This window comes from Adiantum capillus-veneris, chromosome 4, assembly GCF_014529385.1.
Source record: "Adiantum capillus-veneris isolate H3 chromosome 4, ASM1452938v2, whole genome shotgun sequence".
Classification (NCBI taxonomy): Eukaryota; Viridiplantae; Streptophyta; class Polypodiopsida; order Polypodiales; family Pteridaceae; genus Adiantum; species Adiantum capillus-veneris.
The window spans coordinates 120889235-120907523 of NC_140934.1; the positions used below are offsets into that span (position 1 = coordinate 120889235).

The 18289-nt window shown below is 44.1% G+C and overlaps 1 protein-coding gene across 1 annotated transcript in view; it reads right to left on the minus strand.

Annotated features, from left to right (window-relative positions):
- Nucleotides 1-2897: 2897 nt before the first annotated feature.
- The window catches only part of LOC147459906 (cytochrome c biogenesis protein family), a 33926-nt gene continuing 18534 nt past the window's right edge, over nucleotides 2898-18289 (minus strand). Inside the window, exons 7-8 of the mRNA XM_086511081.1 lie at nucleotides 3542-3625; nucleotides 2898-3464 (exon numbers count right to left, since the gene is read on the minus strand). Coding sequence (XP_086367207.1) covers nucleotides 3270-3464; nucleotides 3542-3625 — 279 coding nt within the window. The 3' untranslated portion in view covers nucleotides 2898-3269. The remainder of the gene's footprint in view (nucleotides 3465-3541; nucleotides 3626-18289) is intronic.

Below are 18289 nucleotides of genomic sequence, written 5' to 3' on the forward strand. Positions count from 1 at the left end.
CTAATGTGGCCGATCTTCCAGCTTAACCAATATTCTAGCTTTTTCTCCCCTGGTACTTCCCCATATTAAATGATCAGTTTAACATGAGAAAATCATTTAGGAGAATTAGATATTGGTTATTATGACAAATTACTGATTACCATGGCCAAAACTCGAAGGTGGGGGAATGGGTAAGTGGTATTCATTGGAAGAAGTAAGAGCATGTACACCAACGGAGAAGTAGCTTGGACGATCAAAACACCAATCTTGCTCTTCATTGATCTTAATTGGAGGAATTGGCTAATGATGCATTCCTAGGTACAATTTGTGAATAGCCGCAACAAAAGAAAGAATCATATCATTCCATAAACCACACCATCAACTCTACATATACTATTTTCAAAGAGATTACATGCTTTTCAAGAGCCAAGGCTAGCTGTTTTAGACAGCTTGCTTCAATGTATACTTCGAAATTGCAATGAAGTTTGCATGTGTGGCGGTCATCTAAACCAATGAAGAAAGTGAAATATATGTTGCCAAGCTAAAATTAAACATGTGGCATATGGAGAACTAACTATTTAACCAAAAGCATGTCCAAAAATGAGATCCATATGTCTCGCTAGAGGATGGCCGCTATAACTCTGCATCGATAGACATGTCATGCACAACACTCTGGAGATCATCAGTGAAAGATATGTGTTTAGTCTCTCGTTGACATGACTGTAATGTAATCGAGATCATGTCGTCTTACAACTCACATACATGCATAGCGTAGACCAAGCCAATCTTGGCTCTTTCGCAATGAATAGAGAACCGCAATTCATTTGGAAAGAGTGCTCTCTAAGCACTACGGACATCCACTGTCTGTGAACTGTCTCACCTAGATCAAACTATGTCTCAGGTGAGGTACATATTGCACATGACGAAGTGTGTATGATGCGCTGCTGGGCAATGAAATACATCTCTTGCACCGTATATGTCACATGCTAAACCATCAGCAAGTCGTACACAACCAATTCTCCTACTAGAAAAACCGACTAAACCACTCACAACATGGTGTGACATGGAAAGCAATGTCACCATCTAGTAACCAATGTGGAGAAAGTATGCTATCCATAAACATATTTGCAAGAGCTATACTTGAGGCAAGCGTGACATCACCATCATTGGCATATACCGTCACTATAACTACCTCTCTAACATGGTCGACAGAGAGAGAGAGAGAGGGCTGATTTTGGCAAGGCATTATCACACACACACTCACACAATCTCACGTGTGAAGCAAAGAAGGCTCTCTCTTCTTCTCAAGCTTTAATGGAAAGCTCGTCATCTACTCCAAGCTTGTGAGAAGGGAGGCCTACACCAACAACTCTTGGCTTTGTGATGCAAATCCAACCAAGAGCCAAGCTCCAATGCATGCGCATCTCCTCTACCATGCTAATTACTAAGCGATGCTAAGCTTTTATGAGTGATTATGTGAGGAGATATACTTCTTTCTCGTAAAAATACTCCCTCTCAATCTACTCTCATACCCCACTAGCTCTCACCATCTTCGAAGGTGTGTGAGGTCTTGGGTCTAAGACCGTGAGGGAATTGATGTTGTGTTTTATACGTGTGAGCTAGGTGCTTGAAGCTTCCATCTTCATTGCACCATCAAGTTATTGAAGGAACACAAAGTATTGTATTGTAAAATGTCTCCCTTGATGAGGGGAAACCTATAATACAAAGCCTTTTGGAGGCGGGACCAGCTCCATGTAAATCCGGTCCTCAATTGTTGTCAATAGCTTAATTTCTCTCTTTTGAAGTGTTGTTCATGCCTATCTAACTAGGTGTTATGCTTTTTGTTGCTCTCCCAAGCACTCTTGCTATGCTCATTAGGAATCTATTATAATAAAATGCTCACTATGTCTATGTTATTTTCCACTACACACAAGTTACTAGACCATTAAATGTTACATAATCCATTTGCACAAAGCTATCCATAGAAGGAAATTATTCTACAAAATACTTGGAAGGTGCAAATTCGCTCTCATTGTTTTTGCAACAATCTCATAGGTGAGCTCCATGTCAGGGCCTTTCTAGCACGCCACAACATTGCTTCGTTTGTATATCGCTATTGCCATCAATATGTTGAGACAATACCTCACAATCTCACATGCTATGGCATTGGTTCATGATTCCATCCATATTGGTTGGCTTGTCTTATACATTATTGTAATTAATGCAAATCTAGGTTCACAAAAATGTGTGTGCATGCACATGTGCATCTGTGCATGAGAGAGAGATGTGAAATTAATAGATGGGCCAAAATAGATACTCATTGTTGTCTCAGCACAAGGGGGCATGAAATTGTACATACATAGAGGGTTATTTGCACAGAATAGAGTTGTGGCCTTTGTCATCCAAAATTATCTTTTCTCATATGGACGAGGAGGCACCAAATATCTTTTTCTCATAAGGATGATGAGGAGGAACCAAAATTAGAAAGCGTTTATGAATTTTACTTCATCCACTTCTAGTTGGATCCTGATGAAAAGAAACTAATGGAGCCAAAAAGGGTAGGTCCTCCATGAGCATCGCTTTGTATTTGAATGCTTCACAATATGTGCATGCTTAACTTCACCACTTTTGCATCATATGGCCTTGGCAAGGGATGATAGGAGTCTTAAGGTTCACAACATAGTTATCTCCAAATTTTCATTAAGATGCAAACTCTTCCCTTGATGAAGTCTTAGACTCATCTCTGTCATTTCTTGGAACTAGTACTTCCTCTATTGAACTTCATTAGAAACTAGACACGCTGATAGATAAGATGAACTTCTATTTCTTCAACTTAGGCATTCTTCAAATTAGGCATGCAGTCATGGGACACACAATATCATCAAAAACAATAAAAGTTTATAAATGTTGCAACCAGATGTGAAACCTGTAATCTTTGCTTTTTGTTGATGGATAGGCCTAACACATTTCCAATATAAATAATGCTTTTACTTTTCATGCCCAATGGGATATGTTCAGCCATGTGGGTTTTTGCTTTGGTGGGTCTCTTTGGTTATAAAGATGCATAAGTCAAAGGGAGGCCCATCCATCACTGCACATTATTAGTTCCGTACATCTTGTAATCCTCTACTTTTGGATTATAATCCATCAATCCTTATAATAAGAAATAATTTTTTTTGCAAGGGTGCATGCCTCTCATGTACCTTCCCAACTTCTTTTACAATTGAAGGAGATATTACACATTCTACAGAGGTGGAACAGATCCCCACAGACGCTCACATTGCAATCTACTAGCCGACACTCTTGTCTGGGTTTTGTAAACCACCAATACTGTTGGTTAAAACAACTGGGGGTGTGCCATTCTCAGGCTTCACTATTTCAGGGACAAAATCCAACAATTTCTCAAATTCTTCTTGAAAATCCGACCTATTCCTGTTGCTTTTAGCTCCCACTAGCAACGAATTTCCTTCCTGCAATGCCCACACCTAAAACCAGAGCAACCCACCTTCAATTAGCACCTTAAGTTTCATGAATCGGCATTGAGTTAACATATAAAGGATACCTGTACATGACACAGATAGCTGATCACCGTAGTCAACATGAGTGCACCAAAACCAGCATATACAATGGGCACACCAGGGTCCATCTGCAAGAACAGAAAAAGTCTTTAAAAGCATCTCTCTCTCTCTCTCTCTCTCTCTCTCTCTCTCTCTCTCTCTCTCTCAAGACCCCCCCCAAAATTGTATCAACCATTCTCCCTCTCCTATATGAGAGAGGAGACACCCTTTGAACGCCTCTTTTTTTGGTCCCATGGGTCCTATGTGATCTCCAAGGACGATAATGGATCTCTCTCTCTCTCTCTCTCTCTCTCTCTCTAGGAAACATCTTATATTAATAAAACATCTTGATGGAACATACCCCAAAATACAAGTACAAAAATCATCAGAGGAAATATTCAGGACTGTCATATATAATGACTAATACAAGGGTACACCTTGTTTTTTAACCTCTCAAATCTCCTAACATTAACATTCTGTAACAAACTGCTGACGTGTCAAAGCCTAAAGAATGGAGCCAACTTACAGATGCCGGCCGAGGGGCCTAAACCCTAAGAAGAACAAGCAATAGCAGAAGAAGAAGTCCTACCAACTTACGGGGACCCCGTCCGATGGGACCCCAAGTGACATAAAGAATTAAAATAAAGCAGGACCCACACACACATAGGAAAAGCTGGCGGAGCAATTGATGACGTGGCAGATTTTAGAAAATTGCGCTAGCATGATGACGTGGCAGGCTGTACAGATTTCCGCGTTTTGCGTTGGCTGATGACCTGGCAAGCTGTACGGATTTCCGTGATTTACGTTGGCAGCTTTTTGGCTTTGCTTTTGGACCATAAGCTTTTGAGTTTTAAAGGCTTTTTACTATAACTGCTTTTCAGGCCAAGGGCGTTTAAATATGAGGTTAGTGTTGAGCGTGCGGCGGTGTGTGCAAGTGAAAGAGCACGTGAGGAAGTGCAATGTGTGTGCAGAGAGGGGTGGCGAAAGCCAGCAGGAGAGGAAGCGCTAGCAGAACGATGAGGGAGCACGCGAGGAAGTGTAGTGTGTGTGCAGAGAGGGGTGGCGAAAGCCAGCAAGAGAGGAAGCGCTAGCAGAACGATGAGGGAGAGAGAGAGGGCTCACGTTTTTGGGGAAAACTCAATAAGTGAGTTTTGGGTTTTCCCACTTCTATTATAAGTGACCTTTAAAAAATGTGTCGAGGTTCATATTGTATAAAAATGTACAAAAAGGGGTTATTTAGGCCTTTAACCCAACAACCTCCCACTTAAAGGCATAAATGACGCCTTTAAGTTAACCAACTCCCACCAGCTGTATGCAATGCTCATGTTGAGCCTTAGCAAGACTCTTGGTGAGAACTTAGTCAAGGTGACTAGACCATCCTCCAATACCTGTCGTATGAAGTGGTATCGCACATCAATGTGCTTTGTCCGTGCATGAAACATGGCATTCTTGGCCAAATAGACAACACTTTGGCTATCACATCCCAAGACAGGAGTACTAGCAGGCATACCAAGCTCTTTGACAAGTCTGCCCAACTATATGGCCTCTTTAGAAGCCTCAGTGGCTAAAATATATTCAACCTCAGTAGTACTCAATGCCACAATTTTCTGCAGTCGTGAACACCAAGAGACAGCACCACCAGCAATAGCAAACACATAGCCACTAGTGGACTTCTTGGTATCCAAGTCACCTGCCATATCTGCATCACAATAGCCATGCAACTTCAGGTCACTTTTTCCATAGCATATACACCTAGATTGTGTACCTGACAAGTATCTCAGAATGCATTTCACAGCTTCCCAATGTGCTTTGCCGGGATTGGACATGTATCTACTAACAACTCCCACCGCATGGGCAATGTCAGGACGAGTGGCAACCATAGCATACATAAGAGAACCACAAGCTAATGCATAAGGGATTCCCTTCATAGCATTCATTGCCACGTCATCCTTTGGGCAATCGGCTTTGCTAAGTTTTGTGTGTGGAGGTAAAGGTACTCCAAGTGACTTAGCTTCAACCATGTTAAACCTGTCAAGTACTCTAGCAATGTACTTTTCTTGAGATAAGAAGAGCAATTTCAGCTTTCTATCTCTCTTGATTCTCATGCCCAAGATGTGCTCAGCATCACCTAAATCCTTCATTGCAAAAGCTGAATTCAGTTGACGTTTAAGAGCATCAATGGTAGACTTATGCTTCCCAGCAATCAACATATCATCTACATATAGCACAAGGATTATAGGACTTCCATCATTATCCTTCTTTGTATACAAACAATGGTCTGAATGGCTACGTTTAAAGCCTTGAGACAGCATAAAAGTATCAAACTTTTTGTACCACTGACGTGATGACTGCCTCAAACCATACAGTGCCCTTCTTAGTTTGCATACAAGTTCCTTTCTATCAGGAACTACAAAACCCTCAGGTTGCTTAATGTAGATATCTTCATCAATGTCACCATGAAGAAAAGCTGTTTTTACATCCATTTGATTCAATTCTAAGTCCAGCACTGCAGCGAGAGCAAAAAGGACACGCAATGTCGTAAGCTTTACAACAGGAGAAAAGATCTCTTGAAAGTCAATCCCCTCTTTCTGTGCATACCCTTTGGCAACTAACCTTGCTTTATACTTGGGCTTTCCATCAACACATTTGACCTTGTAAACCCATTTTTTAGGAAGAGCCTTTCTTCCTTTAGGAAATGGCACAAGATCCCAAGTACACAATCTAGGTGTATCCCAATGGCATTGAACATACATCGGAGTGAATTAAATCAAGAGCATTAGCTTTGCGCAAGACACCAGAATAATAAGAAGACTTCTTTTGTTTACCATACAAACAGTCATTACAAAAATCTAACTTGGTGCCCTTTACATCAATCCTCTTCAAAGAGGAGAGCACATCAAGTCCCTTCTGGCTCATATGGCCAAGTCTTTTGTGCCACAACTCCAAATGAGAAGCAACTTCGGCCACTGCAAGAAACTTGCCAGGCAAAGCTTTGCCATGTAAATAGTACAATGTACCACTCTTGCATCCCTTCACAATGAGCATTGATCCCTTAAGCAACTTCCATGAACCCTCAGCAAAAATGGTTGTATAACCCTGTGCATCCATCTGGCCAACAGACAATAGACTCTTCTTGATGCCTGTTACATACCTTACATCTTTAAGCATAAACTCTTGGCCATTGTTTAATGCCAAGCGCACAGTGCCCATTCCTTCAATGTCACAAGCATGGTTATCCCCAAGGTAAACCTTGCCATACTTGCCTGCATGATAAGAAGCAAAACACTCCACAGCTCGAGTCACATGAAATGAGGCACCCGAGTCTACTATCCAAGACTGTGTAAGGCCATCATTTGCACTTAGCAATGCATCAATGACATCTCTACGTGAGATAAGCATGTCTTCTGCATTTGCTACAACAAAATCTGAGGGGCATGAAGCTGCAACCAAGATCTCCGCACTGTTGGATAACTCTGTGATAACCACACTAGAGGATACATTGACAGTCTCCGAATCCTTGGAGGAGGTACCTGCTGATTTTTCCTCTTTCTTATCCTCTGTCTTCTTCTTCTCCTGTGATTCCTTCTTTCTTTCCTGCTCTTTCTTGAAATACCTGCAATCTAGCTTCTTATGGCCTTTTCTGCCACACTGGTAACAAGTCACATCCTTATCCCTAGACTTGCTTTTGCTCCTGTTTTGAGTCTTGGTACCTGTATTTTGCTTCTGACTTCTACCTCTCGCATTGTAAGCAGAACTGCCACCTTCCCCACCACTAGACTTGCGTCTAATTTCCTCATTTAAGATGGAGCCTCGCACTCCATCATATGTGAGGTTGGGGCTATTACTCAAAGAAACCACAAGCGTTTCCCAAGAGTCTGGCAAAGTCATCAACAAAAATATGGTTTTCAACTTGTCATCAAAAGGTTGAAGCCCAGTATCCTGTAGCTGACTCATAACACTAGTGAAAGCACTTAAGTGCTCAGAAGCCGACTTGGCTTCGTCAAGCATCATGTTCACCAGTTTGCGCATCAAATGCACTTGATTCACAAGGGTGGCATTCTCATAAGTGGCCTTCAACTTATGCCAAATTGCATGTGCAGTGTCCAAGCCCTTTATGTCCACCAGAATGTCATCGGTCACAGCCATTTTGATATAGGCCTTTGCCCTCTTGTTGAGCTTGGCCCAATCCTCATCCGGCATATCCTCAGGCTTTACAGCCAAAAGGGCGTCCTCACAATCCTTGAGGAACAAAATCCCCTGCATGCTGTCCTGCCATAGGTCAAAACCTGTACCGTCAAATCGCTTGATTTCCATCAAGCTCTTGGCATCATACGACGAGGAAGTTGAGGCCATTTGCACGGATAAAAATGCAACAGAAAGTGTCTACACAAAATCTGAAAATTTTCCGTGATCACAATGTACCACACGTTGCATACAATGTGCTGAAAATTTCAGCAATTAACAAGTATCCCCAATGCGTACTTGCATAAACCCACAAAAGGCGTACATAAACCTCAATTTGTGTACATAAAAACATTCTAATTCTGAATTTTCTGCAAATTTACTGTTTTGGCGCATCAATTTGCATCAAATGGACCTATTTTGAGTGGAAAAAGCAAGGGGCATTCACGGGAATCGATTTCGAACACCTGCGTTTAGCTGTTTTGACCTGTAGTTTTTCTGGTTTTTACCTGTTTTGACCTAATTTCAACTTGTTTTACACTGTTTTGGAAACCCTAATCACCCTAGGTGACACCGAAAGCAAGGGGCTTCGCGATGAAAGCGGAAATTTGACGCGAGAGAAGCCTTTTGCCTGCTGTCCAACCACCTCCGCAAAGCTTCTGAAACCCTAATCTGGCTCTGATACCAATTGTTGAGCGCGCGACGGTGTGTGCAAGTGAAAGAGCACGCGAGAAAGTGCAGTGTGTGTACAAAGAGGGGTGGCGAAAGCTAGCAGGAGAGGAAGCGCTAGCAGAACGATGAGGGAGAGAGAGAGGGCTCACGTTTTTGGGGAACACTCAATAAGTGAGTTTTGGGTTTTCCCACTTTTATTATAAGTGACCTTTAAAAAATGTGTCCAGGTTCAATATGAACCTGGACAATATTGAACCTGGACAAAGTATAAAAATGTACAAAAAGGGGTTATTTAGGCCTTTAACCCAACAGTTAGGGCTCATTCTCTGGCATGCTTCCTGGAGAAGGTGCAGAGTCTAGAGTACCGGCTTGTACTGTGTTGATGCAATATAAAGAAATACCGAAAGAGGCGCCAAGGTTTGGAGCCAATACTCTCTGGGGTGGAATTCCGCCACTCCATGTCGCGTGTCGTCTCTCTCTTTCAGTTCAGTTGTTATTGAAGTGCTAAAAGTCTATTCAGTCTGTTCTTTTCTATTGGCACATGGTGCCCGTCTTGTGACAAAGCTTGCCTTCTCCTCTGTCTCATGTAGCACGATGACTTGCTCTCGTGCCACAAGTTGGGCTACTCAGATGAATATGTATAGTTTTGGGGGTTTATGCGCATTTGCCAAGGCAAGAGCCTTCTGAACAGGAACCGGCTTAGCTAATTGCTAATCCCCCACAGGTACGCACAGTTCCATCGCGGAAGATTGCGAGTCTGGAGAGTTATCTCGCGTGAAAACTCGTCCAATTCACACGAGAACTATTCCATTGCGTGCGGGAGCCCTTGGGACACGCGTAGCTGTGTTCGCTCTACTAAAAACGATCCGAAACAGGGAATTACAGCCTGCTGTGTTTTTCTATAGGTTTAGGGTTTCGCACCTAAACTGCAAGAGAACACCAGGGGAGCCTCGTGAGAGCCTTGGGATGCGCGTACAGGCTTTTGGGCACCCGGCAATGAAAAACAGATAATTACAGCACGCTGAATTTCTGTGACAGCTCACCAGAAAGCTTCCAGATAGCGAGGGAATCCGCCCTAGACAGGTACTTTTGACCTACAGGGTTTTTCTGCGTCGTTATGCTGCCGAAATCAGGTCGGAAACCTGCGTTTTCAGCCCTCGCCGGGTTTGGACAGCTTTATGAAAGCTTGTACTAAGTAGTCGGATCGTCTACCTTAAATCGAATAAAGAAATACCGAGAGGGGCGCCAGTCTTTGAGGCCCACAGGGCGTCGGTCTCGTGTGCGCAGTGACATTCTAGTTGTTGGATGCATCTATGTTCTCTTTCCTTCTCAGTGCTCTGTGTAAAGTTAACAGGTAATTGAAATAGTACCGCCCTATACGTTGTACATGCCGGTTATAGACACCCAATTTCTAGATACAATACGACTTCGCGATCCCACCACACGCCAGGTCCGTCTACAGAGGTTGGTGGTTACTGGTAACCAAGATCAGTGTCTTAGATGCCATCAGTTTGGACACATGGTGAGAGACTCCCCTTCTCATCCTCCGCGTCGCTCTGAGCCACAACATCCCCCACCTCAGGGCGCAACAAGTGGTTGGCAGAAGGTCCCTCGTCGCCATACTTTCCGGAAGGCGCCGCCTCCAGCAGCACCACACCCTCAACAAGCGCCGCTACCCACGCACCACACCCACCACCCTGACAGCCTATCTCCCCAACAGTCTCTCTCGGCTACTCAGCCAGTTCAACTGCTACCAGACATACCCTCTACTTCACGACATCCACCCGACGCTTTCTCTCAATTAGCTATGGAGACAGATTTTACAACTCTGCCATCTTCGCTAGCCCCTTCTTTCCTTCCGCTCCCACCCACTAACACTACAGTACCATCACCTCTTGCCGCACAACCCCACCCAACCACCCCCACCCATGACACTATCCTCTCCACCTCTACTCTACGCCCCACACCCCCTCATGTTCCTAGATCCTTCATAGTCTTCAGCTTGGCAGTTTTCAGAGCTGAGTACAACGGTGACATCACTGGCCCGTTATTGGTTCGACTGTACATTTTACAACAGAAAGAAAACTCTCAGTCTCGCAGTTGAAGGAGCACCTCTCGTGGTTCTTCAATGTGACACCAAGATTCCATCTATGTCACTAATCTCTCACTCTTATGTTTTAGACGAGGATAAAACACGTAGTCTCATTCTAGAGAAGCATGATTTGTTGCATGACAAAGAACAAGAAAAGACACATGAAACGGAACACGAAAAGGAGACTATCTCACTTATTCCTTTTCCAAAGCACGACACACATGTTTTGCATGATAAAGATGTGATTCTTCACAAGGATGATGGCTTGCATGATGATTTTTCTAGTAAAGCTAACCTCATTGCAGATAGGATCGATCACAAAGAACCAATCTTGGCTCTCGAGTCGAGGTCCAAAGAACCCATCATGTAACAAACTTGGACACTCCAAGTCAAGATTCTACCGCGACACAACAGAGATTCACTTCAGAACAGTTCACAATTTACACTTGATTCGACGCCTAGAGATATTGGCCCCAAAGACTGGCGCCCCTTTCGGTATTTCTTTTTGTATTAATCTGTGTTCAAAGTACAAGAGAGTGGGAGGGTTCTCGCTCTCAGACTCTGTGTCCAGATGCTCTGAGAAGTGACGGCCATGCCCACTTATTTATAAGTTACAAGGGATGACCAAAAGCAGAGCCCCAAAAGCTGTTAACTTTAAAAGCTTGTAAAAATAAAGCAATTAATCCAAAAGCTTCTCAAATCAGCCAGGGTAGGATTTTAGCAGCGCAAAAGCAGATTTCCGTACAACATCAACGTAAAACGGGGAAATACGTACGCTTGCCACGTCAGCATGTCAGCTGCATTTGCGGCGAAAAATGCGGGCCTGCCGTACAGTTGCCACGTGTCACTGCCGCCGCATTTTACGGGATTGTACCCAGCTGTCAATGTCCGGGCATGCCACATCACCAGTTTGTGACAACCCACTCAGGAAGTATTGTGTGTTCGCATGATTAGTCAGCACGCATTGTTCGTTCAACTTCGAGTGTTTCATTCGTGACGGTTTCTTGTATTTTCGTCACCATCTTTATGTGTTCCCTTTCCACAGGCATGCCGTATTGTACGATGCACATGTATCACTCATGGATGAGCACGGATGTATGCGGATCACTCTCGAAAAGAAGAAATGTTTGCATTCAAGGAATTCACATTCTATGTCTCTTCCTTAGCATGACACAGTCTTAGAAAGAGCACAAGAAAAATTGTCCATCCAGCATCGGCATTTTCATTGTGATTTGCCATTGTTGATAGGTTTAGGCCGAAAAGTCAAGATTCGATCTCACTTTTTGCGGGTGTTTGGTGAACAGTTTGGCACTTCGTCACTTGGTTCATCTCCATTGCATGCACAATCATTTAGGAAGCATAGTATTTTCCCAGTCACTCTACACGGAATGGGTATGTTCATGATTTTGTGTTAGAAGTGGTTTCAGGAATTTTTTTCCTCGGAGATTCTTGAAGAAGGTACACACACGACCCTAGCCGAAGTTGGATCATTGAAGCAGCCACAGATCCCTTTGTCTCTCTTTCGGCACGGCCCAAAGAAGCAAGCATTGTAGAGCTTCATGAAGTTCAAGTATCGCACGACCCACGCATCAGAGTGGGCTGGCGAAGAGTTTTTCAGAGATTACCTAGAGTTATTGGCAGACTACAAGGAAGCCATGCAGCTCGGTACCAGTACCTCACTTTGAAAAGGAGGGGATGTCACGTACACATCTAACCCTATGTGCATGTGGGCAAGCTACTTCAGGTTAAGGGTTCGGGTCAGCTTAGGAAGTGTTCTGGCACCTTTGTGAGCCTGTATGCAGGTCGTGCATGTCCAGACACTTAGAGTAGTTGCATATCCTCTGGTTGCACACAGCATGATCATCAGCATGACAGTCAGTACCCATCATGAGCATTTTACAGTGCACATCCATTTTTCACTTATTATTTAATAAGTGACTTTGTTGGGAAACTGGGTAGGACAATTTTGCCAAGTCAATATATAAGAAAACCTAGCACTAGCACTTTCTCGCAGAAGAGGCAGCAGAAGTTCCAACAACTTGTAGTGCACCTTCTCAGCAAGACAGGCAGGAGGCCTACTTTTTCCAGCCAACAAGAATCAGATTGCATTTTGGTTGCAGCTCAGCGTAGCATTTTCTACAACAGAACCAGCCTAGCGTTTTTGTATCTTGCAGATACCTCTAGCGTTTTGCAACTTTCCGGCGACAGATCAGCCCCTTGCATCAGCGTTTTCAGTTTTCAGCACTTAGACGCAGCACATCACGTACCTAGCCTCGCACACCTCACCTACCCGCAGTAGATCCTCGTCGTACCGTTAGATCAACCAACATTTTCAGATTCAGCCCGCTGTTCGCAGATTTGAGCATCAACGTTTTCAGCGCATCGTTGTCACATCAGTTGGAAGATTTGCAGATTTCAGCCCTAGCGTTTTCAGATTTCAGCCCATCTTCGTCGTCGTCATCATTGTCGTCCACATTGTCGGCAAGTCCATTGCATCTAGACCATTGTACCAGATTTGTGCAATCAATAGCATAGACCTCTCTTGCCATAGAGAGGGGGGGGCCCTTGGAGGAGGGTTTGAGAACCGTCTGGTGTTGTATTCTTCTCTCTCTCTCTCTCTCTCTCTCTCAATCTTAGCACCTTCATTCACAGTGTCATTCACTTTGTTTGTGATCATTGCACTCTCACTAAAGGAACGGAAGGCTCTCCCTTCCGTAAGTAAAAAGAAACCCTTGAGCACAGTTTGGAGCACTCATCTTGAGCAAAGTTCAACATTCACTTCCGTTGCACCTTACAATTTCATCCATGGCTCGCACTCCATAGTCATTGCAGTTTTCGTGGAGTTTTAGACGGCAGTCAGGTCGTCTAATAAAGAGACTAGACATATTTTATGTGGGCTTAAATATATAATCCAGATGAAGTGTATATCCATATGTTTTGATAGTGATCAGAAAGCCACAACCCCTTCTGATCCAAGTGTCAAAACTCAAAAGTTCCCCTTAATTTTAGAGTTATTCATTATGATCAGAAGGCCACCACTCCTAATCCAAGTGTTAGAAAGATCCCTTAAAAAATTTTAAGTATATACTAAAAAAGTGTATATCCATATGTTTTAATAATGATCAGAAGGCCATACCCCTTCTCATCCAAGTGTCTGAGAGAACCCCCTTTCTTTATTTAAAAAATTATGTACTCAGCTAAGTTATGCAACTTTCTTTCTTTTTTTAGACACACCAGAGGGCCCATAGGGGGGGGGTGCTTATCCCTTCCAAATACTAGCCATGTTACATGCTCGGGCAAGGGCCGCGTAGTGTCGGGCAAGGGCCACGCGCAAGGATCACCATGGCCACCTAATTGATGCACCACATGCTTGGAACGACGGAGAAAACTCGTAGCAACCAGCTAGGAACCTCCTCCTCGAGTGACCCACCCCAAGAGGAAACACTCAAGTGTCCATGGGAAAGAGCCCTAGCAACGTGAACACCAAGTGAGCACAAGGTGTCCCTGTAGAGTATGACCCAACGGGGGATTTGAACCCACAACCCGTAAGTTGAGAGGCCAAAGCCTTACCGTTAGACCAACTCTTTGGGGACGGTTATGTAACTTTCTTACTGCAAACAAACATACATTTTACTGTTATGCGGATCAGAAAGCCATCACCCCCTTCTGATTCAAGTGGTAAAACCATTACTAAATAAATTAAGTCTATTAAAGTCTGTTTTGAGTGATCATTCCTTATTATCTTGGATTATTCGGTTTATCAACCGAACATTCAACTTAAAGCCATATGTTTAAATGTTCGGTTGTCAGTTTTTTCACGTAAAGTCTCGACGAGAGTCGTTAATTTACTTCTCAAATGTCTCAAGTGTCAGTTTTTAAGAAATCTCAATATAGCCAAGCAAAAGGCAGCAACCCTATCCTTGTATTACTAAGGCCATCCATATCAAAAGCCTTATGGTGAGGTTTAGGTATAGAAAAACACCAACACTCGGAAAAATATTCCTAGTATAAACACAGCAAAAGAAACGAGTACAGTAAAGTATAAGTAGAATCACCAAAGTATAACAGAGCGCATACAGTAAAGTATAACTAGAATCAGTCATAGCTCGGAAATAAAATCATAATGTCTAATTGTATATGTTGCTAAATGGACTATTTTCTTATTTTCTCGAGTAATTTCTTTTTATTGAAATTAGGATATTTAAAGATGTGCACGAACCGTAAGGTTAGGAACTGTAGATCTACTGGAATTATTAAAAGCCATCAGGAACGGAAAACTCTGATGCGTCATATGATGGGTGACATTAAGCGTCGCGAAGGGGTTTTACCGTTAGTTCGGTGGGAGAGACCGGGAAACGAATATTCCTGATGCGTCACGTGATGGGTGACGGGAGCATCGGAAAGGGAATATCTCGTGGGTCTGGCAGGAAACCCGAACCGGAAAGAGGAATACGCGTAAAGACGCAAGCACAAGAATAAAGATGGGTTCTAAGAAGCTTTTCTTAAAAAGCGGAATATTTTAACGAGTTTTCCAGGAAGAGCAAACGCTTTCCCGCGAGGAATCTATGTTTGCATTGCATTCGTGCATGTGGTTGCATCCGGGGACGCCTGGGAAATGTTGTGAAAGGCATTGTTTTTAACTTATAAGGTTTTATTGAGTTTTTGGGCAGGTTCATACCAATTTTAAAATATGTCGGCCGCCCACTTAATAAGTGGGCAGCCACTTAGAAAATAAAGCAACAAAACCAGCCAGCGAATTCTCTCTCCCTATTTCGGGTAAAGCAACGCCAAAAAAATTTTAAAAATTTAAAAAAAACACGGCCGCGATCTCTACGCGAGCAGCTATTCGTGCCGTGGCGAAGGAGCTATAAAAGCACCACATGCCCTCACTGAAAGAAGGTTACCAACGTCAGCAAGAGAAGACTCTACCGCAAGAGATCGCGAGACTACGAAGCACGGAAGTCGCTTTTCCCGTGCAAGAGCGACAGGTATCTATTGTGGATTCGCCATACGAATTGTTGTCGCGTGTTTGTGTGTGTGTTTGCAGGTACTTCATCGCGAAGGAGAAGCGAGAAGGCTTCGGCCCTACGCTTGGGAATTCCGGGAACGGAATTCGGAAATTGTCTGCGGAGTCTCGACTCCGAGTACAGACAGAAAAAGGATTGAGAGCTCGTCTCTCGGATTTCCCTTACGGGAAGGAACGACCATTGAGTCAGAGATTTAGAACGGAGGGGTTTTCTCCGGTTCTTGTGCTTGTAAAAAGATTCTCCCTAATAAAGGATTCTCTTTAAGGGGGGGGACCAGCCCATCTTCTGGTCCCAAATACTGTGTCGAACTTCTCCCTCAACTTTGTTTAGTTGAAAGATTATTTATTTTCATCTTGTTGATTATTTGTGTGCGCTCCCGTATGTGACAGTGGTATCAGAGCTCGGATTCCTCTCTTTCTCTGCAAAGAAGGACGATTCCGGGAAGGAACGGGAAGAACCATGACAAGCCATGGAAGAAACGCTAAAGATGAACTTCAGCAAGTGCGAGCCCAACTCGCGGAATTGCAACAACTCATTTCGTTGCCGGCTATCCAAAAGGCTTTGGACGGAATCAAGAAGCCACAAGGAACGGATGCCGATGGGCGTCAGGAAAATCCTGTTAATGGAAGCAACCAACAGGTGGATGGTGCGGAAAAAGGTGCTGAAACGCACAAGGGATCTCCGGATCAGAACAAACGGCCTTCTAAGAGAAGGGCCAGGAAAAAGAACTCTCTCTGCTTAATGAAAGCAAGGATATCTCTATCTCTTCTCCATCATACTCTCCTGATTATACTACTACATCTACTTCTCATACAGTATCTAAATCTTCTCCCAAGAAGAAAACTCCTACTACTTCCCTACATGCTACTAAAGAGAAGGCCCAGTTCAAGAGGGATAACCGCAGACGTCACCGCAAGATGCGGATTTTCAAATCCGGTGACAAGGATGTGAAGTTTGATAACTACACAGGACGGAGAGATATCTCCAAGGCACTGTCTTTCATCAGGCAGTTTGAAGTTGCTTTTGCCAACGGAAACTTCACAGAAAAATCCAAGTTGCGTCATGTTGGGATGCATCTCAAGGAGACTGCAAGCAACTGGTGGCTAGCCAAAATTCTGGAAGGTACTCAAGCCAGAACCTGGGCTCAATTCAAAGCTGAATTCTATGAACAATTTCTTCCACCGGATTTCGAGAAGGACATTTGGAAGGAATGGGACTGGCTCGCCCAGAAGGAACAAGAGAAAGTCACGGCTTATGTTGACAAGTTTTGGTCGGTTCTTCTAAAAGTTACGCCTTTTATGAAGATTTCCGACGAAGAAAAAATGCGAAAGTTTGAAGCAGGTCTTCAACCACCGCTTCGGAAGAGCATGAAGGTGTACCCACATGACACCCTTCAGCAGATGATGGAGTCGGCAATCATTGCCGAGGATTTACATTCAACTGGTACCCCCAGACGGATGGAACATAGCACATACCGTGCAAGGCAAAGAGCGGTCTATGATGACCATGGCAACCAAGGCAAAAAGCGTTCCCCAGAGGATCCGGATGAGCCTAAGAAGCCAGAGGGTACTGGAAAACGGCTTAAGTATCTCACACCAAACCAAGTACAAACCTTCAAAGAGCAAGGAAGGTGCTTCTACTGTGGTGAAAAAGGACATATGAAGCCCGACTGCCCTGTTCGGCAGCAACGGCAGGAACAAGCATCTTCGAAGAGGGAACAATCGAAGAAGGAACCCGCTCCACCGAGCTTGAATTCCATTCCTGATGTGCAAGGGAATACAGAAACCGAGAAAGGGAAGCGCCAGCTCCTTAAAGGCTGGGGCTCTGTGAATAATCAGCGGGTGTTGATCCTCTACAACCTTGGATCGACGGACAACTTCATCTCACTGGAAACTGCAGAACGTTTGGGCCTTACACCGGCTCAGCTTGGAACTCAAGTCACCTCCGGATCGGCATTTGAGGGGTTAATGAAACCGGCCTGTTCAATCCAAAAAGGGCGGTAGACTTTACTTTAAACCTTGATTTAGCTTTCACCCATTATTAGTCGTCTATTGTACCTGTACTTTCAAGACACAACAAAGGGGAGAGGGATACAGGCTGCTAGATTGCACCTGTATGAGTAGGCGGACACCAGATTGGCCCCTAACTTAGGCGCCCCTTTCGGTATTTCTTTATTGTTCAAAAGAGGGGATAAACGTTGTGGTTCCCTACAAGCTGCCCCGCACAAACTCGGCTGAATTTCCACTGTTCCAGTCCGATTTCGGCAGCATAACTGTACTAGAACCCTTCACAGTCAGTATTCCCACGCATTGACTGACTTTCCCGACGCATACGGGCACTTTACAAAACCTGGCGAGAATCTGCAGCACGCTGAATTCTCTGTTTTCAGCCCTGAAAATGCGCCAGATCACCTGTACAACGGTCCCCTTGCATCCCCGAACCCCCTGGGGGTATTAGGGTCCGTTTAGGGCCAAAACCCTAAACCTGCAAAAATACACAGCAGGCTGTAAATCACTGTTTCGGGCTCCGTTTCGCGTGCCGGTCGCATCCCTAGCAAGTCCTCGAGCTCCCACACCTGTAGGGCTACTTGCCCTTTGAATCGGACGAGATTTCTGGCGTGAAACCTCTCCGAATTCACCTGTACCTGCGGGGGGATTTGCCGCTAGCTAATCCAGTACCTGTGCAAGAGGCTCTTGCCTCGGCAATCGCGCATGAACCCACACAACTGTACATTGGTCAAATGAAGAGCCCACTAGAGGGGCATAACATACTGCCAAAGG